This window comes from Macrobrachium rosenbergii, chromosome 58, assembly GCF_040412425.1.
Source record: "Macrobrachium rosenbergii isolate ZJJX-2024 chromosome 58, ASM4041242v1, whole genome shotgun sequence".
Lineage (NCBI taxonomy): Eukaryota > Metazoa > Arthropoda > Malacostraca > Decapoda > Palaemonidae > Macrobrachium > Macrobrachium rosenbergii.
Genome location: NC_089798.1, coordinates 13,112,746 through 13,138,994, shown reverse-complemented (window position 1 = coordinate 13,138,994; position 26,249 = coordinate 13,112,746). Strand labels below are relative to the sequence as shown.

At 39.0% G+C, this 26,249-nt stretch overlaps 1 protein-coding gene across 5 annotated transcripts in view; it reads right to left on the bottom strand.

Moving 5' to 3' along the window:
• Nucleotides 1-26,249, bottom strand: part of l(1)G0020 (RNA cytidine acetyltransferase l(1)G0020) — an 803,858-nt gene that overhangs the window by 337,660 nt on the left and 439,949 nt on the right. For all 5 annotated transcript variants that reach the window (XM_067102059.1, XM_067102057.1, XM_067102060.1 and 2 more), the window contains one exon: nucleotides 22,784-22,995. In XM_067102059.1, the coding sequence (XP_066958160.1) occupies nucleotides 22,784-22,995 (212 nt within the window). The remainder of the gene's footprint in view (nucleotides 1-22,783; nucleotides 22,996-26,249) is intronic.

The following is a 26,249-nucleotide window of genomic DNA, read 5'->3' as shown; positions in this document are numbered from 1 at the left end:
AGAAAGGACTGCACATAGTATTCATAGATCTGGAAAAGGTATACGATAAGAGTACCACGCCAAGAGGTTTGGAGGTGCATGTGAGTAAAGAGAGCACTGGAGAAGTATGTGAGGTTGGTCCAAGATATGTATGAAGGAGCAAAAATGCAGGTTAGAAGCAGTGTTGGGTTAACTGAATGAATACCAGTAAGAGTAGGTTTACATTAGGGATCTATTTTACGTCCAAAACTAGAGCAATGGAGGAAGGTACTGGAAGACAGAGGTTTGAAGATCGGTAGGAAGAAGACTGAATACCTAAGTTTTAATGAAGATCAAGACTCCAAGATTAGTATGGAAGGGACAAGGTTGAACCCAGTAGAAAAATTTAAGTATTGTGGTTCACCAGTGGCTGATGATGGAAATTTGGATGTAGAAATAACACAGAGAGTGCAGGCTGGATGGAAAAACTGGAGAAAGATGTCAGGTGTTTTGTGGGACCACAGAATCAATATAAAGGTTAAAGGATGAGTGTATAAGACAGTAGTGAGACCAGCTTTGATGTATGGAGCAGAAACATGGCCAGTAAAGAGAGTGCAAGAGAAGAAATGGCATGTGGTAGAGATAAAAATGCTGAGGTGGATCTGTGGAGTAACAAAAAAGAATAAGATCAAAAATGAAAGAATAAGAGGAACTAATAAAGTCATAGAACTATCAAAGAAGGACCAGGAAAGAAGACTGTAGTGGTATGACTATGTGATGAGAAGGGATGAGAGTGATGCAAATGGAGATGCCTGGTGGGAGAGCAAGAGGAAAACCAAAGCGAAGGTGGATAGATGCAGTCAGAGAAGATCTGAGACAAACAGCTGTCAGAGGACGATGTGTTTGACAGAGCTAGGTGAAGGAAAGCTGTCAGAAACATCCACCCCACACGCATATATATATATATATATATATATATATATATATATATATATATATATATATATATATATATATATATATATATATATATATATATATATATATATATATAATGTAACTGGTCACGAAGGTGACCTTTGAAAGATGGGTCAGCTGTTCGAGGATCATTTGACTATACACAGCATGTAAGAAAAGATGAGTGTCGTTCGCATACCACAAAAAGTCAACGTGCTCGGAAACTCTTGCTGGCAAAACACGACGAGCGTAAATGCGATTTCAGCAAAAGAACCTTCTAGAAGGTGATCCGGTTATAAATCCGGATCTGAAGAGAACATCATAATGGAATGTGTGAGTACGTGTCTTACCGTACCTTGACCTCGAATGATGTCACGAGAGTGTGTTCATATGTGCGGTGACAAAACCCATATAATATGAGTTCTTCATGGAATGAGTGGGACAATGAGAACTGTATTTTGAGTGTGTGCTTGGGGTGACAGAGAAAAACACCCAGACTGAAACTGTCTCTCCAGAGGACAATGGTGAAGTGAGTACCGCTCATAAACATTTTAAATTTTTCTTTCAGAACTATGGGCACAGACGTTACCCCTGTGGCAGTGAAATCTTGTGTTTCTGAATTTTTTTACATTTTCTGGTTTTTAATATAACACTTGTTCTTTTACAGGTATTCCTTCCTCCTTCTTCCTCCCTCCAAGGGAGTGGTGTGACATTTAATGATGAGTGACCTGAATGTATTCATTGACATTTTTATGATTTGAATGACAGATGAATTATTTCTGTATTTCCTTAAATAATTGGGTGGCTATGATTTGGACCTTATTTCTTTAGAATATTTTCATAGTTATGTTGAATCATTCGATTTCATTCCTCTTAATTTTTTGAAGTTATTTTCGTTATTTTTTTTTTTTGTCAATAAAGATTTAGTTTTGTACCTAGTATCTCATTCCAGTAGTCCTTAGAATTTAGTTAGGGAAAGGAATAACTTATGATGTCGGCTCACGCTATCATACAATATCTCGGTAAAAACGAGATACCAACCTCTGTTCTAAAGACGGAGACTTAAATAAAGGATCGGCCTATTACAGTTTTGGTGGCAGCAGTATAAGGTAGTTAGGGGAGTTAGAATGTGTTAGATAGTTAGATAATTGGATAATTAGGAATGTATACGCTTCCAAAGAGACATAATTTAGTGTTGGCATCTCAGAATAGGATTTTGTGGGTGTCAGCAGTGTCAGATGTTGCTGGGAGGCGAGCGTCACTTGCAAGCTAGTATTTCTTGAAGAGTGCTTTGGGTAGGGCATAAACAGGGGTATAATGTGCAGTAATTGTGGTATTTTGACTGCTAGTGTGTGTTAAAACACGTGAAGACGCGCGAGTATTTCTTCTCTCTCTCTCTCTCTCTCTCTTCACTTGATAAGAAAATTCACGCTGCTAAGCAGAAACATACTTAATGTGAGAGTTGTGATTTTCTTTTTAGTCGTTACTTTAATGTGAAACTGTCCTTTTCGTTGTGTTATAACTGATGATAGGGACAATTGTGTGTGTTTTTTTTTTGTCATTTTGTGTTGTAACTGATGTTTCGAGGGTTGTGTTACGTCATCACTGCGGTGACATAGTAATTGCGTCACGAGTTTGGGCGGAGCGTCTTGCATTTTCTACCACACCTGTATGAAGTGCTGTGTGCGTGTCACATATACTGTGCCTTTTTTTTATTATACCAATCTGCTGTTCGCATCGGCGTTTAGGGTTTAAGAGCGATATTTTATTGTTGTATTATTTCCGGGAACTTTTATAATTGGGTAGTATTTTATTTGATATTTGTGAACTGCGGGGTGCAAACATATTTACACAATTGTGTAAGCACTTCTTAGTAGTTTTTTTTTTACCTTTTTTCTCGTTTTTTTGTAATCACACATGTACGTGCATTGTTTCTGGGTGCATATGTGCGGCTGCATTTGCTTGAATGACATTTTCTGCTTGGACAAAGGGGGAAGTGTGCATCCAGCAGTTTTTGCCTTTGGAGACAGAGCGAGTCTCTGAGGGTGTGGTGCTAATCATTTTTTCTATAGGCGTCATCAGGCCGTGGATGAGGATTGAGGATTGCTCGAAGAGGGTGGGAGACGAATTTCTCTCTCTCCCTCTCTCTCTCTGTGCCTGAGAGGCGATTCTCATGTTTTTCTTTTATGGCCTTTTGTAACTTGGCCTAAGAAAAAGTGAACTTGACCCCTTTGACTGACTAAAGAGAAATCAGCTGTGCACGTAAACAGCATTTGTTTTTTTTTCTTTCTCTCTCCATGGGATTTGGGAATTTAATTGCAAGGGTTAGCTAATTTTGAAATTAATCTTTGGAATTTAGTTTGATGATAGGTTTAATTCATTGGGAATTTATTTAAGGGGTTACTTAATAGTAAATTTAGTTTTTGAATTTATGTAATTTTGAATTTAATTAAGGGTTTAATTAATTTTCTTTTTTTCTGAATTTTATGGTGGGTTTTGTAAACTTTTGGTTTAATTGTTTTTTGCGGGAGCTTTGAATTTGAATTTTAATTAAGCTGGGATTTTATGATGGGTCCGGGTTAGTAGCTTTCTTTTGAGTTTCGGGGATTAATTGTAGAGTAAAGGGATTTAACTTTGTAGTTTTGTGTTGTATGGGAATTCTGTTAAGGGAAATTGTTTTGCCTTCGGTTTTTTGTTATGTTTTGGTAAAGGATATACTTTCACGGGACGTTGGGAATTTTTGCATTTGTGATTAGCCAAGAGTAAGTTTGTGAATTTAAGTACAAATATGAGGGGAGGAAGTAGTGATCAGAGACTCCTCAGAGCAGCCTATGGTTGTGTACGACGAGGAAATCCAGTCCGCGGTCCGAAGAATTTGGTTGCAAGTCAGAATAGCACAAGATTGGTGGGTGGCTTGAGTTCTAGGATCCCACGGGGTCGTTGCTTTAACTGTGATATACAGGGTCACATTAAGAGATTTTGCTGTGTTAAGTATTGTGGCAGTTGTAAAAGTTATGATCATCCTTGGCGGTCTTGCCCGTCTCGGAGACAGTATAACAGGCCCGCATTCCAGAACTTTGGTAGTCCAGATAAGGAAGTACTTCACTCGAATTGTTCGAGGGGATCTGGTAATCGGCAGACATTGTCGAAAGACAGGTCATTTGTACAGGAAAACTGGATGGGTGTCTCTTGGGATATTGGACTTTTGGGAGAACCAGCAGGGTCGAAGCCTACTGTAAAGCACATCCCTGTAACAAAAATGGTTCCATCAAAGATCTACCCCAATGGATAAATCTTGTCCAAACCACCCAAATTCTTAATTTATTTGCCTGAACGCATACAGCTTCCTGCGACCAAAGATCGATCGGGAAACATCGATCTGAACAATTCTTTCGTTCATCAGGTTAATGGAGGCACCTGTATCTAGAAAGACCCTTTTACTCCTGTACAGACCCAATTACAGTCTGTACAGGGAGTAAATGTAAGGTCTTTCTAGATACAGGTGCCTCCATTAACCTGATGAACGAAGAATTGTTCAGATCGATGTTTCAGAGACTCATGCAGGAAGCTGTATGCGACGCTAAATTAAGAATTTTGGGTGGTTTGGACATAGATTTATCCATTGGGGGTAGATCTTTGATGGAACCATTTTTAGTTATAAGGGGATGTGCTTTGGGAAATACATTGTTGCTGGGACATCTGGCATGTCAGAGACGAAAGATATCGGTTCATACAGGGGTTTCTGGTATAACTGTGGGGGTACCTGGTGTGTTTGTGCCGTATGAGGGGGCAGACATGAGTGTAATGAGTGAGAATGTCTCGGGAGTACATGAGGGTCCAGGGCTGAATGATTAACATGTGTCGGGGGATGAGAAGCACTATAAGGGAGTTTTGACTGATGATGTGGTGCTTGGTCCGGGTATGGTTGCGATGGTGAAAGTGCAGGTGAAAGGGGTGCATAAATCCAGACAGATGTGTATGGATCAGGGTAGCGAGGAGTTGAAAGGAGTTTTGTGTACGAGTTCTGTAAATGACGTAACGAGTTCAGGGGAAACTTGGATGGAGTTGCTAAACTGTAACAATACAGTTCGTAATTATCAAAAGGGTACTTATGCAATCGATTTTGTTGACTGGGTCGATGAAGATAATTCAGTGAACATTATCAGGGATTTTTGTTCTTTTTCAGAAGCAGATTTACAAGCTAGAAGGCAAGTGTTTAGAGATCAGTTAGCTAATACTGATTACAAGGAATATGCTGAGGGTGTAGATGTTTTAGCCGAGTTTACGGACATAGTCGCACTCAAAGGGGATAAGTTAGGAGTAACGAATGTGTTAGAACACAAGGTTCAGTTGGAGGACAAGACCAAGCATATTTTTGTTCCTTCATATAGGATTCCTTTCAAGATTAGGGAACAAGTAGAACAAGAAGTTAATAAGTGGGAAGAAGAAGGCATTGTTAGGCCTAGCTCATCACCTTTCAATTTTCCATTGCTTGCAGTCCCCAAGAAAGATGGCACAATCAGAGTTTGTGTAGACTTAAGGATATTGAATGAGAAAACTATTCCTGATCGCTACCCTGTGGCGTGTTTGCCAGATTTATTTTGTGAGATTGGGGATAAGCATATTTATTCGTTAATCGATCTAATGCAAGAGTACCTGCAGGTTCCACTAAGCGAGGAGAGTCGAAAGTACACGGCCTTCTCTTTGCCGAAGGATCATTATGAGTTCACACGAATGCCATTTGGTTTGACAGGCAGTCCGATGACTTTTACTAGATTGATGAATACGGTTTTGCATGGCATGTTAGGGAAAAAAGTCCATATCTACATAGATGATATCTTAGTTGCCACTGACTCAGTAGAGGAGCATCTAGAAGTTCTTAGAGAAGTTTTCAGAAGACTTAGGTTAGCTGGTTTGAAGATAAAGTTAGCTAAGTGTAATTTTCTCAAGAAGCAGATAGTATAATTAGGGCATGTCATTTCTAAAGAGGGTGTCAGAGTAAATGATGATAAGGTTAAGGCAATTGTAGAGTTTGCTACACCCAAGACTAAGAAGCAGGTTCGGTCGTTTTTAGGCATGGCGGGATTTTTCCGTAGATTTGTGAAGGGTTTCTCTGTTCTGGCGTCTCCTTTGACAGATATTCTGAGGGATGATGTGCAGTTTGTTTGGGGAGAGGGACAGCAAGTAGCATTTCAGACAATCAAAGATACTTTAACAAATCCCCCAGTGTTGAAGTTTCCGGATTTAGAACGTCCATTCATGTTAGTAACAGATGCGAGTAATGACGGGATAGGCGCATGCCTTATGCAGAAGTTCGATGGAAAACTCCACCCAATTGCATTTTACGGTAGGAAGTTTAAGACACGAGGTAGTAATGAGCATCTCATGTTGGTGGTCGATAAGGAGGCGTTTGCCGTGGTATCGGCCCTCGTACATTTTAAGACTCTTATCATGGGTAATCAGGTAGAGGTTTTGACTGATCATAAGCCATTGGTGGGTCTTTTTAATAAGCTGGGTCTTTCACCCAAAAGAGCCCGATGGTATCTCATAATCAGGGATTTTGATGCTAAAATAAAGTATATAGAGGGTATATAAAATGTTGTCGCAGATGCCCTTAGTAGAAGTTTTTCTGACGAGCAAGGTACTCATGTATGTTATGTATTGGGAGATAGCATAGATTGGGATGTTAGTTTGGTAGAAAAAAAACAGGATGAAGATGAGATCTTGAGAGATGCAAAGGCATTCCTTACGGGGGAATTTGTTAGGAAGGGATATAAGCTGCCTTTTGCGGGGCTTGAATTGGAGGGTAATTTGTTAGTTAGGAAAATTAGATACAGACTAAGAAATAGTGAAGATAAGGGCGATACGACGCATATAGTTGTTCCCACAAGCCTGGTACCTATGGTGTTAGATATTGTTCACAGTAGGTCTAGCACTCCTCATCTAGGGATTGAGAAGATGTATCAGAACGTACGAGGACAATTCTTTTGGAAGAATATGTCCAAGGAAATAGAAGACTTTGTCAGAAGTTGTTCAGTCTGTAATACATGTAAGCTGTCAAGGGTCGTATCTTGTCAGTTAGGTTCATTCCCGATTCCTACCAGACCCGCAGCAAGGGTCCACATGGACATCTTGAGTAATTTCTGTGAATCTGGTTATGGCCATAGGCACCTGTTGGTGGTCATTGACGAGTTAACTAGGTTCGTAGAGATTTTCCCGTTGAAGCATAAAACAGCGGAAGAGGTGGCAATTGTATTTTTTTTTGGGTAATTTGCATATATGGAGCACCAGAAGTTTTGATTACAGATAACGGACGCAAATTTGTAAATCATAAGATGCAATGTCTTGCGGACGTAATGGGGATTAAAATGGTTAATATTATTCCATATACACCAGAAGCGAATGGCTTGTGCGAATGAGCAAATAGAAAGGTCATTGAAGCTCTTAGAATGACCGTGGGAGGTAATGACCCAAATTGGGACCGCTATCTTCCACAGGTCCAGCATAGCATTAATGCTATGACCAGCGATACCATTGGAATGTCTCCCAATGAAGCGCTGTTTGGATACCCAGCGTGAGGCGCATTTGATCTATTGCCCATTCCAACAGGTGACGATACTGTAAAGTCACTGATTTCAACTGCGAAAGAGAAATATGCGCGCCTTGCTAAGAATCTTGAGATGAAAATGCGAGACATGGTAGATAGGAGTAATGCAGAGCCAGATAGAGTCAAAGTGGCTGTTGGAGATAGGGTTTATTTGAAGATAAATGCCAGGAATCAGCCAAACTATATGCTGGGTCCTAAGTTTGAAAGGTCCGTTCCGGGTTGTTGAAGCAAAGAATGGAAATAGATTTGTTGTTCTGGATGAAAACACGGGGTGTGTCTTGACTGACACATATTTCTAAGATCAAAAAGACGGGTTAATGGGTATTAGCATGGATGCATTCCTGGGTTGTATTGTTGTTATGATAATGGGTAAGTTACAGGTCGTTTTTTCCTTTCGGGCTTTAATGGGTTGTAAATGGGCATGACTTGTAGTTTGTTGTAGTTGAGGAGGACGTTAGTCCGTAGAGTTATACAAATTTTTAATAGTTCGGGTTCATTGTGCTTTCTGATGTAAGCTGCAATACTTAGTGTAAATTGTGTGCAGAATACCGTAGAGTTCTGTAGATATATGAATTTGAATTGTTTTTTTTACGGATCACATCTGCGGTTAGGGACTTCATCGTTCCCACTTTGGGATAGTAATGGGTTACTTTGAGTTAATGGTTTGTATTCATATGACTTTGGGAATTGTGACATGGGCTAATTTCATATGAGATTAGACCCGTGTGATATTATGTAAGAATGTTATGTTGTGTATTTGTCATCTGACGCAATATCTTCGAATACAGAGTTACACAATAAGGGTTTGTTATTTAGGATTTTGTTTTAGGGAGGCATTTAGTATATCGGACCGAAGGGGTCTGATCTTTTACAGGTTGGGATATGTCAGTTAGGATTTAGGAGAGGCTAATTTCATGAGATTAGACCCGTGTGATATTATGTAAGAATGTTATGTTGTGTATTTGTCGTCTGACGCAATATCTTCGAATATAGTTACACAATAAGGGTTTGTTATTTAGGATTTTGTTTTGGGGAGGCATTTAGTATATCGGACCGAACGGGTCTGATCTTTTACAGGTTGGGATATGTCAGTTAGGATTTAGGAGAGGTTTAGGAAGTTTTTAATAGGAATATCGAATTCGAGTATTTGGGATTTTTCAGTTCTCTTTTAAAATTAAGAGAGCTGTGCCACGAGTAATTGTAGTTGTTAGGATCGTAAGAGTGATTGCCAATATGTCAGTTGCTATTGTGCTGCGAATTAGTCGGGTGTTGAGCAATATTCGCTAACCAGAGTAGAACTTTGATTTTTTTTTTTATGAGACATGATACCTTTCTGATGTTTAGGATTGCTTTTTGTGAATTCAGTAGATGGATAGGGTTCTCGGGTAATTTTTTATTGGGTAAAATTTTTATGAATAGTTCCTTAGAGTTAGTGTACCTGATAGTAGGTTGACTGTGGAAATTCCGGGTAGCAACTTGGAATTGTTTCACATTGAGAACATATGACCTTTGCACCAGTAGTCTTATTGATTCAGTAATAATATGGCACAGGGAATAGACGAATTACTTTTTGATATGACTGTCGATATGACTGACTTACGAAAAAAACCACTTCCTCGCAATGGAGCTGTTGGAATAGCTTCACCGTCCTCAATATATGAGAAAGCTGTCAACGTTGCACCTGCACTTTGGTGAGACGATCCAGGGCTTTGGAGAGATGTCGGGCAGGACATCTACATGTTGCCGGAGTTTCGGGGAGACGTTGGGTTGGCGCAAAGGATTCGCAAGCGCCACATTCAACATGGGCTTGTGCAGTCGCAAGCCATTCATCTTGGTCGGATCGCTGGGAAACATAGGAATACATTCAGCTTGGACCGGTGCAGTCGCAAGCCTTTCATCTTGGTCGGATCGCCATTGGCATGCACAGTCGCAGGCCATTCAGCGTGAGGCAATACCAGGAGAGCAATCATCTCGAGTGATGCGTTTCTTAAAAGAACTGATTGTGATATAGTATCAGTGTTATGAGATATATATAAGCTTTGCATCTAGATCTTTCGATTAGACAGTTATCTAGGTGAGGTCACCTAGGGGTGCGTGGACCGAGCTACTGTAACTGGTCACGATGGTAACCTTTGAAAGATGGGTCAGCTGTTCAAGGGATCATTTGACTATACACAGCATGTAAGAAAAGAAGAGTGTCGTTCGCATACCACAAAAAGTCAACGTGCTCGGAAACTCTTGCTGGCAAAACATGAGGAGCGGAAATGCGATTTCAGCAAAAGAACCTTCTAGAAGGTGATCCGGTTATAAATCCAGATTTGAAGAGAACATCATAATGGAATGTGTGATTACATGTACCTCGTGGCAACCCTTATTGCAAGAGGCGTGTCTTACCGTACCTTGACCTCGAATGATGTCCTACAGCTATACATCCTATCCCTAAAAAGTAGTAGTAAGAGTAGGGATCCACCTAAGCTGAGGGCATGAAGGGCCACACACACACTTGCCCATGCCCTGCACATCTCTGTTATTCAATCAATTTCTCCATGATAAAGTACACAGAACAACAAGTTCAACTCAGCATTCAGCAAGAGTGCAGCAAGACCTCACTCAATGGTGGCAAAAGAAAAATGCTTACTGATGGTAGTTGAGGATAGGTGTTCCCCCATCCAGCCCCCTTAACCACCATGAGCTACCTTGCCACCAAGTTTCAATAACTGATTCAAGCTCAATCAGAGAAATAATCCTAAATACAAGACAATGCTTTGTATTTCTAAAGGAACAAATAACTATATTACAAAGCTCAAAGTAAAGAATGAGACCTTGGCAAGAATTATGCAAAATACATAACTTATAAAGTACAGTACATGAAAGAGCTACTCTTCACGGGGAGTAAACCAACTTACAGAAGGAATCACATTACATCAAACAAGGTTATTAGTTAGGTAAAGAGGATTGAAACAAATGGGAAAACTAAGCAAAGAAATACTATATACCTGGAATATAAAATTTATTCCTAAAGATACGGGCCATATTTTGCAGAATGGAAAACAGAATTAGGAAATGCTGGAAAAAACGGTGGAAGGAACCAACCACATATACACCAGTAATTAGATGATTATATATAATACATAAGTGAAGAGAAAAAGAAAGTAACTCAACTTCACAGAATAACCTTGGTGGTTAACCCTTAAACGCTGAGTCTCTATTTACAAAAACGTCTCCTGTATGCCGGCGGCGTTCGGGAGTTAGCGCCGAAGCGGAAAAAAAGTTTTTTTCAAAAAATCACAGCACGCTTAGTTTTTAAGATTAAGAGTTCATTTTTGGCTACTTTTTTTGTCATTGCCTGAAGTTTAGTACACAACCATCAGAAATGAAAAAAATATCATTATCATATATAAATATTGAAATATATGACAGCGAAAAAAAATTTTTTCATATATAATTTTATACAAATTGCACTGTGAGCAAAACGGTTAAAGCTAACAGATAATTTTTTTTCTTTGTATTGTACACTAAATTGCGATGATTTTGGTATATAACAAATTGTAAAACGATCAAAGCAACACAGAGAAAATATTATCACAATATGATGCATGAATCTGTAACGAGCGGACGTAAAAAAATGTTTTTTTCAAAAATTCACCATAAATTGAAATATTGCGCTAGATACTTCCCATTTGTTGAAAAATGAAGCTAATTGATTGAATATTACTAGACTGTAAGTGTTTTAGCTTACAATTGCAGTTTTCGACCATTTCGGTCGAGTTAAAGTTGACCGAAGGTCGAATTTTTTCTATTTATCATAATTTATATGAAAATATTTCAAAACTGATAAAAGCTACAACCATGAGTTATTTACTGTTGTATTCTATATGAAATTGCGCACATTTTCATATATAAAAGTTTATGTAACGACTAATATAAAACGGTGCAAACATTACGACAACGTGACGAAAGAATTTCTGAGATGTTTGGCCGAGTTACCGCGCGGACGTAAGGAAAATGTTTTTTCAAAAATTCACCATAAATCAAAATATTGTGCTAGAGACTTTCAATTTATTGCAAAATAAAGGTAAATGATTGAATATTACCAGAATGTAAGAGTTTTAGCTTACAATTGCAGTTTTCGACCATTTCGGTCGAGTTAAAGTTGACCGAAGGTTGAAATTTTGGCACTTATCGTGATTTATGTGAAAATATTTCAAAAGTGATAAAAGCTACAACCATGAATTATTTTCTGTTGTATTCTACATGAAATTGCACACATTTTCATATATAAAAGTTTATGTAACGACTAATGTAAAACGATGCAAACATTACGCCAATGTGACGAAAGAATTTTTGAGATGTTCGGTCGAGTTACTGCGCGTAGACGTAAGGAGAAAGTTTTTTTTTTTTCAGAAATTCACCATAAATCGAAATATTGTGCTAGAGACTTCCAATTTATTGCAAAATGAAGTCAAACGATTGAATATTACTAGAATGTAAGAGTTTTAGCTTATAATTGCGTTTTTTTACCATTTCGGTCGAGTTAAAGTTCACCAAAGGTTGAACTTTTGGCAGTTATCGTGATTTATATGAAAATATTTCAAAACTGATAAAAGCTACAAATATGAGTTATTTTCTGTTGTATTCTACATGAAATTGCGCACACTTCCTTATATAAAACTTTATGTAACGACTAATATAAAGCGGTGCAAACATTACGACAACGTGATTTAAAGAATTTCTGGCGTGGGCGTAAGGAAAAAGTTTTTCAAAAAATTCACCATAAATCGAAATATTGTGCTAGAGACTTCCAATTTGTTGCAAAATGAAGGTAAATGATTGAATATTACTAGAATGTAAGAGTTTTAGCTTACAATTGCGTTTTTTTATCATTTCGGTCGAGTCAAAGTTGACCGAAGGTTGAAATTTTGGCAGTTATCGAGATTTATAAGAAAATATTTCCAAACTGATAAAAGCTACAACCATGGGTTGTATTTTGTTGTATTTTACATGAAATTGCGCACATTTTCATATATAAAACTTTACGTAACGGCTAATATAAAACAGTGCAAAAATTACGACAAAATGACAAAAGAATTTCTGAAATTTTCGGCAGAGTTACCGAGCGGACGTAAGGAAAAAGTTTTTTTAAAAAATTCACCATAAATCAAAATATTGTGCTAGAGACTTCCAATTTGTTGCAAAATGAAGGTAAATGATTGAATATTACTAGAATGTAAGAGTTTTAGCTTACAACTGCATTTTTCGACCATTTCGGTCGAGTCAAAGTTGACCGAAGGTTGAAATTTTTTGTAGTCGACGTACGGTACGTCCACTTGGCACCCAACAGACAATTTTAGTCGACGTATGATACATCCAGTAGGCGTTTAAGGGTTAACAGATAGAATGTGCTTCAAAACAACAATTTGCCAAGATTTCTTATACAAGAGACACATAAAAATAAACAAGAAATGTATTTTACCAATGCACTAAGAACATACCAACAGCAAAGTAAGGAAAGGTGAAATCTGGAACCTGATCAAAGGAAATATGCAATAAAAAATACATTATAAAATGGATGATTAAGCATATAAAGTTACCAAAAATAAGCAAAATGCAGACACAAAGATGATGCAATAAAAACCATGTCAGATACAGTAATTCGAGTAAATCACCACTAGGAGGTGCTATCCTACTGCTTGGACAGCTAGCCAGTGAATGTCTTTCCCTTTTTCTTTTAGTGTGTGAGTCTGAAGAATCTACTGATTACAGGAAAAGCAAATGTAAACTGATCACGTGTGTTGATATAAAACGGGATTTGAACCCGAAGGGAAATGAAAACCCTATTTTTAGTCTGGGAGCCGCGAGAGCCTCATGCAGGCAGTTACGTCTGCCTTAGGCAGCCCCCCGGCTAAATCCCTTACCAGAGAACTTATAGCACAGGGTTGGCACGTATTCATTCCGGTTAACGGAAGCTTGTCACTATTGTGATAGGATATCAGGTCTCGGGGGTCTGCACTTTGACCCCCTATCCGCCGCATTGATGAATCAATTCATGGCTAAACATCTCCACTGGTTACACCTTTCCATTTGCGCTTCCGTGGCTAGTTCGAATGAATCGGGTCAAAACGCGACTACGCATCTACTGCGCATGCGCATGTTGCCAACCCAATGTAGGAATAGCCGCGCCTCCCTAAAGGTTATACTCCCTGCAAATGAAGGGGTGGGCATAACCCAATATACTTAATGCTAACTGGGACCACTGAGTGACTTTCAGCTCTCATAGGGCTCCCAGACTAAAAATACTAGGTCAAGGTCTGAAGTCAAGCGCTAGGACCCAATTCATCCGATACAAAGATGAATGAATTAAAACCTGCACATTTTTCTCATCAATAAATACATTTACTCAGACTTCCTTACATACATACTAAAATGGTATATTAAAATTTAGAATATAAATTAAACATTTTAAAAATTTTTTTTTTGTAAAATTTTATAAAGGTTTTCATGCAAACATCATATTTTGAATTAAATTGGTTCTTCTAGAGCAGGATGATTGAAAATTAGCCAAATATTCTGATCCCTGAACCAAAAGTAGACATTTTGTCAGTCATACTTTGGACATTCAAAACACATGTCTGAAATCTAAAATCTGCACTCTCCACTTTACGGCTGTAACAGGGCTGCTCATTAAGCTGTCAGACTGGGAGGGTCTGAGGCTCTCCCTGCTCCCAGACTAAAATAGGGTTTTCATTTACCTTCGGGTTCAAACCCCGTGTTTTAGTCAAAGGGAGCAAAGAAATATGACTATAATAGAGAAAAAATTAAAGAGCTTTTTGTTTTTATAAAGCCATCAAACATCATTTGACAGGAAGGATGGACTTTTAGCCACTATCCCTGACCAAAAAAGCTTTTTTGCTTCCCTTGGGTTAAGGAAAAAATAACCTTATCTCTTGCCTACGACTTTGCCGAGGGATATGCACGCAGTCTGGACAACCCGTATTTGTTTAACATAGTGTTTGACAAACACTCCATGCCCAGACCACCCCGTGTACTTGGATACGTCCTCCATACTAAAATTACTGAAAAAGGCAAGTGAGGCTGCATACTTACGGAGGTCGTGTGACTTTGGGTCCTGGGCATAGATCTACAATTAACTTACAAATGCTGGTTCTGAGGCTTTCTAGGCAAAGTGGGGTGCTTTCGTTTGGTACCAAAAAGAAGGGCCCTTGCATGATATGGTTGGTGCGATCAAGGTACTTTTTCACTGTGGCCACTGGACACAGCTTCAGATTAGAGGGCAAAGAAGGGATAACTATGGGTTTCCGTCTATGAAACAGATTCTCATTTTTAGCTACAAAATCTCCGAATGAAAAGGTTACTTTATTCTTTCCGAAAGAACAAAACTGATCTCCTCTTTTTAGCGCATGGATCTCCGCTGATCTGGCTCCCATCACCAGGCCCACTAAAAACAACGTTTTTTCTAACAAAAATTTCATATTATTGTCTAAACGTCTGTTCAGAGCAGCTAGGACTATATCTAGATCCCATGATAATTCCACATGGTTGTTCACTCGGCCTGCGGAGAGCCATTGATTTCATCATCATTTCAAACACTTCTGGATGCACCTCTACTCTGAACCCATACCTTAAAGGAACCGCAAGGGCCGCCTTGTGATTTTTAATAGTGGAGGGAGCCAACTTTTTTACGTCAAATAAAAACACAAAGAACTCCCCCACGAAGTTATTATCGATGGTAGTTGGTTTACGGTCCCTAACAAATGAGACAAACTTGTTCCACACTGACTGATACTGTTTGGCAGATTTCCCCTTAATATTAGTGATTAAGAATTCCCTGACTTCAGGTGACCATTCCATGAAGCACAGTGATCAGAGAAAGTCCACACGTGAAGGCTTTTCATCAGAAAGGAGGAGGCGTAGACACTTATCCCTTGAACCTGCTGGGAAAGAATAGGAAGATGTAGTGGCTTGTGATGATAAGTCAGCTTCTGTAGGGTTGGAAACCAAAGGCTGTTTGGCCACATTGGAGCAATCACTACTCCCCTCCCCTTGAACTCCTTGAGGAGTTGTACTACTTTCATTTATAAATTCGCTGGGGGAAACAGATAAATGTTCCCCAGCAGGTTCCAGTCCAGCGAAAATGCGTCTCTGGCCACTGCTCGAAGGTCGTGATGGGGGTGAAAAAATTCGGTAATTTGTGATTGTCGCGTGTTGCGAACAGATCTACCTGAAGATATGAGTGATCTTGGAGGATCCCGCTGAATGACCCGCTGTCCAATTCCCACTTCCCTTCCTGGGCTTTGAATCTGGAGAGGGAGTCCGCTAGGACATTCTGAGCTCCCGCAAGGTGGGATGCTGACAGAGTCCATTTCTTCACCTGAGCTAATCTCATGATCCCCAGCACTATATGATTCAATGGCTTTGACCTTGATCCCCCAACGCTTCAAGCATTGTACCACCAGCTTGTTGTCTATGAACAACTGAATGTGACATCCCCTCTTGGGTTTCAGCCCCTTGAGTGACAGGAGCACTGCCATCATTTCTTTGATATTGATATGGCAAGATTTGAGGGCTCCCGACCACTTCCCGGACACTTTGTTCTGATCTGAGTGTCCCCCGCAAAATCCGTCCTTCGCCGAAGCATCCGTATGAATGGTCACTGAGACTGGTTTCGGGGCTAGCTGGACTGAAGATTTCAGGGCCTGATTCAATGCCCACGGTTTGAGCATTGTCTTGCACCTCCTTTTCATCGGGACCTTGTGGTCTCTGAATGATTTGTTTGCCTTTAAAATGAGAATCCGGTTCAAATCCTTCAAAGTCGTTTTCAAGACTTGATCTACTATTGACGCAAATAGTAGTTTGCCCTGCAGCACTTCTAGGTTCCTTCTGGAAAAACTCTTGGCTTTTCTGAACCTCTTTACCTGATCTACTATTGACCTCCTGGAGGTCTCTGGTAGGGCTAGCTTTTTGCTTTCTATACACCATTGTAGGCCTAGCCATCTGAACTTCTTTTCTGGCTTCAGCCGTGACTTTTCCCAGTTGATTAAGAACCCAAAGTCCTGCAAGGTCTGAACCATTATTCGGGACGCTTCTAGACACTCTTCTATTGATTCTGCCCAGACCAGCCAGTCGTCCAGATACGCCATGACATTCACCCCCTGTAGTCTTAGTTGTTCTAAGATCACTTTGGTCAATTTCGTGAACACTCTGGGGGCTACAATGAGGCCGAATGGCATCACTTTGAATCTGTACGACTGGCGACCTAAATGGAATCCTAGATACTGGCGAAAATGAGGTTGGATTGGAATGTGCCAATATGCGTCTTTTAAGTCGATAGAAGAGGTGTAGCTGTTCTTTGGCAAGGTATGTCTTATCTGATCTATCGTCAGCATTTTGAATTTGGGACAATTTATTGCTTTGTTGAGGACAGAGAGGTCCAGAATGACTCTCCTTTCCTGAGAGTCCCTCTTTGGAACACTGAAAAGCCTCCCCTGGAACCTGATAAAGTGGCATTTCTCTATTGTGTCCTTTATTAGCATTTTGTTCACAAATAGGATCGACTCTTTTGTGCTGCGCTGATGAAAGTATTTGTTGTGGAAGGGGCCCTTCCAATCCCAGTGCAGACCTTTTGATACCACTTGATAGGCCCGAGGGGACACTTTCCAGGCTTCCTGGAGCCTCTTCAGTCTGCCCCCAACCTGAAATGTCTCATTGGTTGAACTGACCTCTACCACCACCTCGTCCTCCCCTGTTACCTTTCTTCCCTCGAAAGGATCCTCCTCTTCCACGACCGCCTTGAGCCTCCTGGAACTGTCTACATTGGGATTGTTGAGATGGCAGTGCACTGCAGCTCTTCAAGGATGGCTGAGAGTGCGGCATAGGGAATTGTTTCTGGGAAGAGGGACCTTGTCCTGGGTCTGGTGCAGGAAGAGCTGGTGCTTTAAAAGCCTTCTTATATTGTTGCTTCTTCCTGCGTTTTATCCCCCTTGGGTCTGCTTCCGGGTGATATCCTAGTAACTCCTCAAATTGGGTAGCAATATTATTCAGCTTGGACTAGGTCCCTAGGAAGAGGTCACTACACATAGGGGAAGAGGAGCTCCTTTACTGGCATAGACTTCTGGTCAGCGAATTTCAGGGCTTGATGTCTAAGTTTTAATTTGAACGCCTCCCAAGCCTCCAGAAGGTGAATGAAGATTGGGCCCATGTTCCAAATTTGTAACCTTGGGAGCACTGAATCTCTTTGCTGGTCACAGCGGTATGCCTGAGATTCCATTAACGTCAAGGTTGTAATGCAGGACATTAACCCTTAAACGCCTACTGGACGCATCATACGTCGACTAAAATTGTCTGTTGGGTACCAAGTGGACGTATCGTACGTCGACTACAAAAAATTTCAACCTTCGGTCAACTTTGACTCGACCGAAATGGTTGAAAAACACAATTGTAAGCTAAAACTCTTACATTCTAGTAATATTCAATCATTTACCTTCATTTTGCAACAAATTGGAAGTCTCTAGCACAATATTTTGATTTATGGTGAATTTTTGAAAAAACTTTTTCCTTACGTCAGCAAACATGGCGAAAAATTTCAGAAATTCTTTCGTCATTTTGTCGTAATTTTTGCACTGTTTTATATTAGCCGTTACGTAAAGTTTTATATATGAAAATGTGTGCAATTTCATGTAAAATACAACAAAATACAACCCATGGTTGTAGCTTTTATCAGTTTGGAAATATTTTCATATAAATCTCGATAACTGCCAAAATTTCAACCTTCGGTCAACTTTGACTCGACTGGTCGAAAAAACGCAATTGTAAGCTAAAACTCTTACATTCTAGTAATATTCAATCATTTACCTTCATTTTGCAACCAATTGGAAGTCTCTAGCACAATATTTCAATTTATGATGAATTTTTGAAAAAACTTTTTCCTTACGTCCGCGCCAGAAATTCTTTAAATCACGTTGTCGTAATGTTTGCACCGTTTATATTAGTCGTTACATAAAGTTTTATATATGGAAATGTGTGCAATTTCATGTAGAATACAACAAAAAATAACTCATGGTTGTAGCTTTTATCAGTTTTGAAATATTTTCATATAAATCACGATAACTGCCAAAATTTCGACCTTCTGGTCAACTTTAAACTTCGACCAAAATGGTAAAAAAACGCAATTATAAGCTAAAACTCTTACATTCTACTTATATTCAATCATGTACCTTCATTTTGCAACAAACTGGAAGTCTCTAGCACAATATTTTGATTTATGGTGAATTTCTGAAAAAAAACATTTTCCTGGTCCTCATCTCAGAAATTCTTTAACACGTTGTCGTAATGTTTGCATCGTTTTATATTAGTCGTTACATAAACTTTTATATATGAAAATGTGCGCAATTTCATGTACAATACAACAGAAAATAACTCATGGTTGTAGCTTTTATCAGTTTTGAAATATTTTCACATAAATCACGATAACTGCCAAAATTTCAACCTTCGGTCAACTTTAACTCGACCAAAATGGTCGAAAAACGCAATTGTAAGCTAAAACTCTTACATTCTATTAATATTCAATCAATTATCTTCATTTTTCAACAAACGGGAAGTCTCTAGCACAATATTTCGATTTATGGTGAATTTTTGAAAAAACATTTTTTTACGCCCGCTGCGTTCATGATTCATGCATCATATTGTGATAATATTTTCTCTGTGTTGCTTTGATCGTTTTACAATTTGTTATATACCAAAATCATCGCAATTTAGTGTACAATACAAAGAAAAAAAAAATAATCCGTTAGCTTTAACCGTTTTGCTCACAGCGTGATTTGTATAAAATTATATATGAAAAATTTTTTTTTTCGCTGTCATATATTTCAATATTTATATATGATAATGATTTTTTCATTTCTGATGGTTGCATACTAAACTTCAGGCAATGACAAAAAAGGAGCCAAAATGAACTCTTAATCTTAAAAACTAAAGCGTGCTGTGATTTTTTGAAAAAACTTTTTTCCACTTTGGCGCTAACTCCTGAACGCCGCATACGGGAGACGTTTTTGTAAATAGAGGCTTGGCGTTTAAGGGTTAACAGTTTCCTCGCCTCGAACTCCTGAACACACAGGGTGTCGGCAAGGTAAGAAGTGTCCACAAAAAAGCATGAACGGGCATGGTTTGCTAGAAATTTGCCTTTCTTCATCACCTCTGTAAAGCCTGCTAATGGTTTTGTTAGATCGTCCATGGGATCTGGCAGAACTGTTCCAAAGTCCTGGAGTTCCTTTAAAGAGAACTTCGTCCCATAGGCAGCTGACTCTACCCAGTTCTTTTCCCAAGATTTGAACAGTTTATTGGTGATAGATGGGAACTTCCTACCAACTGGTACTTTCCAGCCGGGAAGGTTCCTAGCAAGAACCTGGGTGCCCAGAGCACTACCTCCCAGGTCCTGGCAGATATTAGAAAGGAAGCCCTACCCATGATCCTGGGTAAAAATCATGGTTTCCTCCGGTACCATAGCCAGAGTCTTAGGTGTTTGGCATCGAAAGCGAAACTTACTACCTTTGAAGTGGACAAAAGGTTTTGCATACTCTAACCTAGCTAGAGGGGTGCATACATCACTATCATAGAAGATGCCATCCACCGCTCTAGCTAGCCACGATGCCACCACCCAGGGATTATACTGCTCTGGCTCGTCCTCCACCACTCTCAAATCTGGGAAATCATCTATATTAATGGGTGGATCTGACACTTATGCTTGCTCCGGAGTCTGTCCCTGAGCCCCTGTAGCCAAAGATTTTGCAAGTTGTAGTTCTATCAACTTGTCCAGCTTTGATTCCATTGCAGACATCCTAGCTTCTTGTGCCGCAAACTTTCTCTTAGTAGAGGCAGTTGTGCGGACTGAAACATTATCCTCATCGACGTCCATAGGAGCCGATTTACTAGGGATGCTGCCAGGAATCAGTTGATCTATTGGGGGTTGAGGCTCAGCATCAGATAGATCCCCCTCATCATCCAGATTTTCAGATTCTCCCAAATCAATTTCATCCCCTGGTATGAAGGGGGACACCACAGTGGATGCATTAGGATCCACCACGACATCATCAGGTGAGTTCTCATAACCCCTGACTGACTGAATTCTGGCTGTGGGGAAGAGAAAATCTCTTACACCTTTGTCTGGCAATAGCCAAGAGGACCTTTTGGGCCGATTCTGGAGAATCCTCTTACCCATGCTCTTAAATGTTGTATATTAATATTTGCCATAGAGCCAGAAACAGTGTGATTGCCCGTACGAGCCCATGACAGCCATTCAGTACATATGTCACACCCTTCCGGACTCCAGTATGGATGGTCAGTACCCTGTGCACTGCAGGGAGCACACCCCCGACAAAACTCATGCTGAGTCTTGATGGAGTCTATCCGTTTCTTACAGGAGGCATTAGCACACTTATTTGGCAAAGCCTATAAAAGAAAATAATACTATGAAACACCCCTAAAATGTTTAAGGAACTATGTTACATAAGCCATTACATCATGAGAAAAAACGAGCATATAGTTTTTATATTCTCGAATGAGGTGACATTCATTCTACTATCTCGAATAGCTGGATTCATGCCCAGTCGACATCCCTGTTCGAGGCTCGTCTCCAATAGGTGCTAGGCACAGGGGAAAAAGGGGGGGTTACTCACTGGGGGAGAGCTACAACTGAAGGGCAATCTATGATCACGAACAAGGAAGTTGAATAGTATTGGGATTATGTCAGTTCTATGACAGAGCAACAGGTAAATCCATGCCATTCGATTCAAGGGTATCACAGACCAAGAATGTGGGCTACCATGTAGGCTTAGCCTAGACTAGGGGATCTAGGTATATCCAATATAGGACATCGATCACCCCAGACGAATAACGTTGGCAAGAATCGATACTCGCGACTTCATTGGTGCATGGCAACAACCTTACAGCTAATAGAACGACATATCTTTATCTGAGTTCATAACTCATTTCTATACTACACTATTCGACATAAGAGAGCTACTGTTTCGAATCAATTCCACATAAAAAAGTTACTATTTCGAATCAATTCGTCATGAGAAAAGCTACTATTTCGAAATAATTCAACTTGAGGTATCTGGTAACTCGACTGGGAGCCAGTGTATCATATGCACTTTTCGTTACGAAACGATTCCGAGTCGAAAACTTCGACAGAACTTCGATGGAACCTTCTAGAATGTTCCAGAAGCCCGCATCATTTTTCCACACTGATAATGGGACATAAATCGGAGATTTTACACAAAAAACTCTATCAAAATGTCCAAAATATAGTTATGTCACATAAATAACACTAAAAAGAATTACCTTAAGTACTGAAAGTGGCTATCATCCGCTTCGGTAAACCTAAAAGTAGCAAAGGTTAGCCTAACCTTAGCGCTAGCACTAGCGTTCGGGCTATCGATAATTTCATAACAAGCAGATTTATATAAACTTTCCAAGCATGTTTAACAGTTCACGCTAGGGTTTTTTGACATGCTGAATCTAAAAATCCTACCCTAACCTATGCTTTTCGCCTTAATTAAGGCAGAATCCTAGCTTAAATACGGGTAGCAGTATGACGCTCCCAAGCCATCATTTCAGACACTAAAAAATATATGAAAATATTAGTTAAGCAGGACTAAATTTTGTGACTGCAGTAGGGCAGGTACTTATCTTATTCCCTGTTGACTGAGATGAAGACTCCATGCCAAATAAAGTTGAAAATCCTTCAAATTACGCCGGAAAAGATTTTACCACACACACCAAAAAGCGCGCTAGAAAAACATTGGGTTGGCAACATGCGCATGCGCAGTAGATGCGCAGTCGCGTTTTGACCCGATTCATTCGAACTAGCCACGGAAGCGCAAATGGAAAGGTGTAACCAGTGGAGATGTTTAGCCATGAATTGATTCATCAATGCGGCAGATAGGGGGTCAAAGTGCAGACCCACCCCCGAGACCTGATATCCTATCACAATAGTGACAAGCTTCCGTTAACCGGAATGAATATGTACCAACCCTGTGCTATAAGTTCTCTGATAAGGGATTTAGCCAGGGCGCTGCCTAAGGCAGACGTAACTGCCTGCATGAGGCTCTCGCAGCTCCCTTTGACTAAAAATACCATTTTAATAACAAAATTAATGTGTAAAATTATAAAGAACATTCAACAGGTGAATAAATATATTACTTTTAACTCACCCCACTTCAGGCACTGTAAACCATAAAAACTTACTTGTAAAACTTGGCGTCTATCTCTGGTGACTGTAACTCTCATAACACACTTATTGAACTGAGGATCAGATGATCGGAGAACTTGGTAATTCAAGTGTTCTTCATATCCCATTGCGTTAAGAGATTTAAGAACAAATTCAAAGAATGTGTTCAAGTTCTCAGGGCTTGGTGAAGTAACAAATATGTTTGAGTACCCAAAGGCAATGGCACCAGCTGGAAGAATAACATATTAACATGTAAAATATATATATTATAAAATATACATAAGTATATATATACTGTATATATATTGTCACAAAGTGATCGAGTACCTGGTTATTTCACAGATAATAAGACCAAAAAGTTACCTCACTTCGACCAGATACCTGAAACCTCATAACAAAAATATTAAGACTGAATACTCTAAAGGTACAGTAATCCCATAAAACTTACTTATCACTTGAGAAAATCAATCTAACTTTATCAAGTTATGGATGACGTAACAACTAATAAGTTATAAACAGATTAGTGGAAAATGGGCATCACCTCAACAAACACTATAACGGTTTCCCTGGTTCTACTTCACCTACATAATTCTCAGGTGAACAAACCGATATATCACTTACCTTGTACACATTCAAGAATTTCTCTAATCACTGGTGGTCAAAATGAAACACTGTGATTTTAAAACTTTAAACAGACAAATTTATTTCTAAGTTCAAAAGTTATATGCAGAGTTCACAATCTCAAAAAGAATTACTGTTATCTGACAACAGTGTAAGTATTTCTTAATCAAGATTAATTCACAAAATTTAAATTTATTCAGAAAGCAATTTGGCTAAGTAAGATTCAAACCATTAACTTTCACTCAAGTTTTAACCATATACCTGATTAATTAAACCCAACACAAGTATTCACCAAAATATTACTGACTGCAATCCATATAAAGTATCAATAATAAGTATGCACTAACAAAATGCTAAGCAATCACCAACACAAAACTTTGGAACGCACTTTCTAATTATAAAATTAGAGTAATATGATAACACAGACATACAAGAATGAAATATGCAAAAATGGAAATACACCAACAGCAATTTCACCAAGACAAAAATATGTTTAAAGATTATATCAATCTTTCAAAAGATTACCTTCACTTTTAAAAAAGGCTAAACTCACGTCTTTTTCTAAGACTTTCTCAAAGACAACACTGCCAAGTCACAATTATATAGACTTAGTAAATTACAGTTAGCAGCAAGACACATTAGAACTCACTATAAGAGATATTATCCACCTCTTATCAAAATAATAATTCTCTATCACAATAACAGCACAAAACATATCAAGTAAGAATCTTACCTTGTTCAACAGAAAATAGTAAATCACATTTTCACAATGCTTGCACAATATAAATGCCTTAGATCACTCTTACAAAATGTATACACTTCGTGGGTGAATTTAACAAAACTTGTATATATAGGAGAGCAACCAGTATTACACCCTTATACATGAATGGTAATTGAGAGAGAGACAGAACCTTATGCCAGCAACCCCTTTTCCTAACTGACTGTTTCTGATTCAGCACTCCTCTTTTATCTTCAAGCCCTCCCAGAATACTCAAAGAATACACATAGGGAATTCACAGAACACCTTAATTCCTCTTCTACAGAATACCCAAAGAATACACACAGAGAATTCTAAGGCTCAGAAGGAAATATGCCAGAGCTCTTATCTGTATGATCGACATCTTCCGCTCACTGTCAGTATGTCAACTTCATCTAGCTCACTCCCTCATTCTTTTACTCAAGTTTATGGAAAATATACTAGACATAGGCAAAGATAATAACCATGGAACAGACACACATGATAAACATATAATAATGAATACTGGCCGAGGCCTGTCAACTCATGTCAGATAAGACAAGAGGCCCTTGCTTTTCTTTCTTCACACCAACCACCTGTGTCAATACAGGATGTGCCTAAGCGATAATGGTTCAAAAATATCTCCCTCTCTCTACAGTATTAACACTCAGTACTCGTTTTAATATACTGCACAATATATTAAACAAATGGAAAAAAAACATATCAAAACATATTTCAGAACCACATGATATACAATTTATCTGTAAGAAAAAGACATTTTAAAATCATATCATCATATCTCACAACATATGAAGAATCTGCAAGCAAAACATCAAAATTTTCATAGAGACACATATCATACTTGTAGAATGGTTTTATATGTTATAGCACCTTATAATGTTCCTCCCCCCAGAAGATTAATTATCCTGGGTTCGAATCCAATGATTCGGAACGGGATAAATAATCTACAATTACATTGCTCTCTCCAAAAATGTTTTCTCTACACAAGAAGATTATACAATCAATCAGGGAAATTATTATGGCTGAAAAACTGCACGGAATAAGCGATTAACCCTAGGCACATTCACAAATCTTTGTGACTCCTTCACCACTTTAGAAACAAACTTGGCTTGTCAAATATTACCAAGTAATTGATCAATAAGAGGTAAGGGATAATTATCAGCTACACTGATGGAATTCCGTTTCCTATAATCAGTACACATCCTAAATGAGCCATCTGGTTTCTTCACTAACACACAAGGAGAACTGTAATGACTTGAACTGGGCTCTGCCAATCCGTGCTGCAACAAATATTCAACTTCCTTTTTCAAAATCTGGTGGAACCTTTCCAAGGCTCCTCGAGTCTCTGGGTAATAAGCAGTAGATGACTGTTGTTTCACTCCTAACAAGTTCATCACATCCTGGAATAATTTTGAGGTAAAGTTCGTTCCTCTATCACTTTGTACAATTTCTGGAATTCCAAATTTGGAGAAAAATTCCACCAACTACAAGTACTGCTCGAGTTACGATAATTCGACTTACGATAATTCGCTTTTACGATGGGATTAGCAATTAATATCGATACGACAATATTTAGAAAATACGTATTTTTAAATTTCGCGGGCGACTGGCGCGAGCAACAACGTACAATCAGGCAGCGTCACGATTATGCGATCGTTGGCCGAGAGGCTGGAATAGGTACATTAATTCCATGAGCCGACCTCACTTGCCCTCGTTGTGTCGGAAGTTAAAATAGGTCAGTGTTCGTTTGCAATTTTTGTCCGTTTGTAAATACAGGTAGTGCATGAGTGGCGATAATTCGTCTTACGATAATTCGAGTTTCGATGGAGTTAGCAATTAATACCGATGCGACAATATTTAGAAAATATTTTTAAATTTCGAGCGGGCACAAGCAACAGCGTACCGCGACAATTGCCGTAGAATCAGGCAGCAAGAAAGACCAACTTACAATAGACCAACTTCTTTTTCTCCATCTCTTTATTCCATCTTCTAGTTAAAAAAGTAAGAGAATAATAAAAGCATTGTTAGTAACCTTATACTCTTGTGAAAATGCGTACAGCCATAAACAACCGAACGAGACTCTGTTGTTTTGCTAATAACCAAAT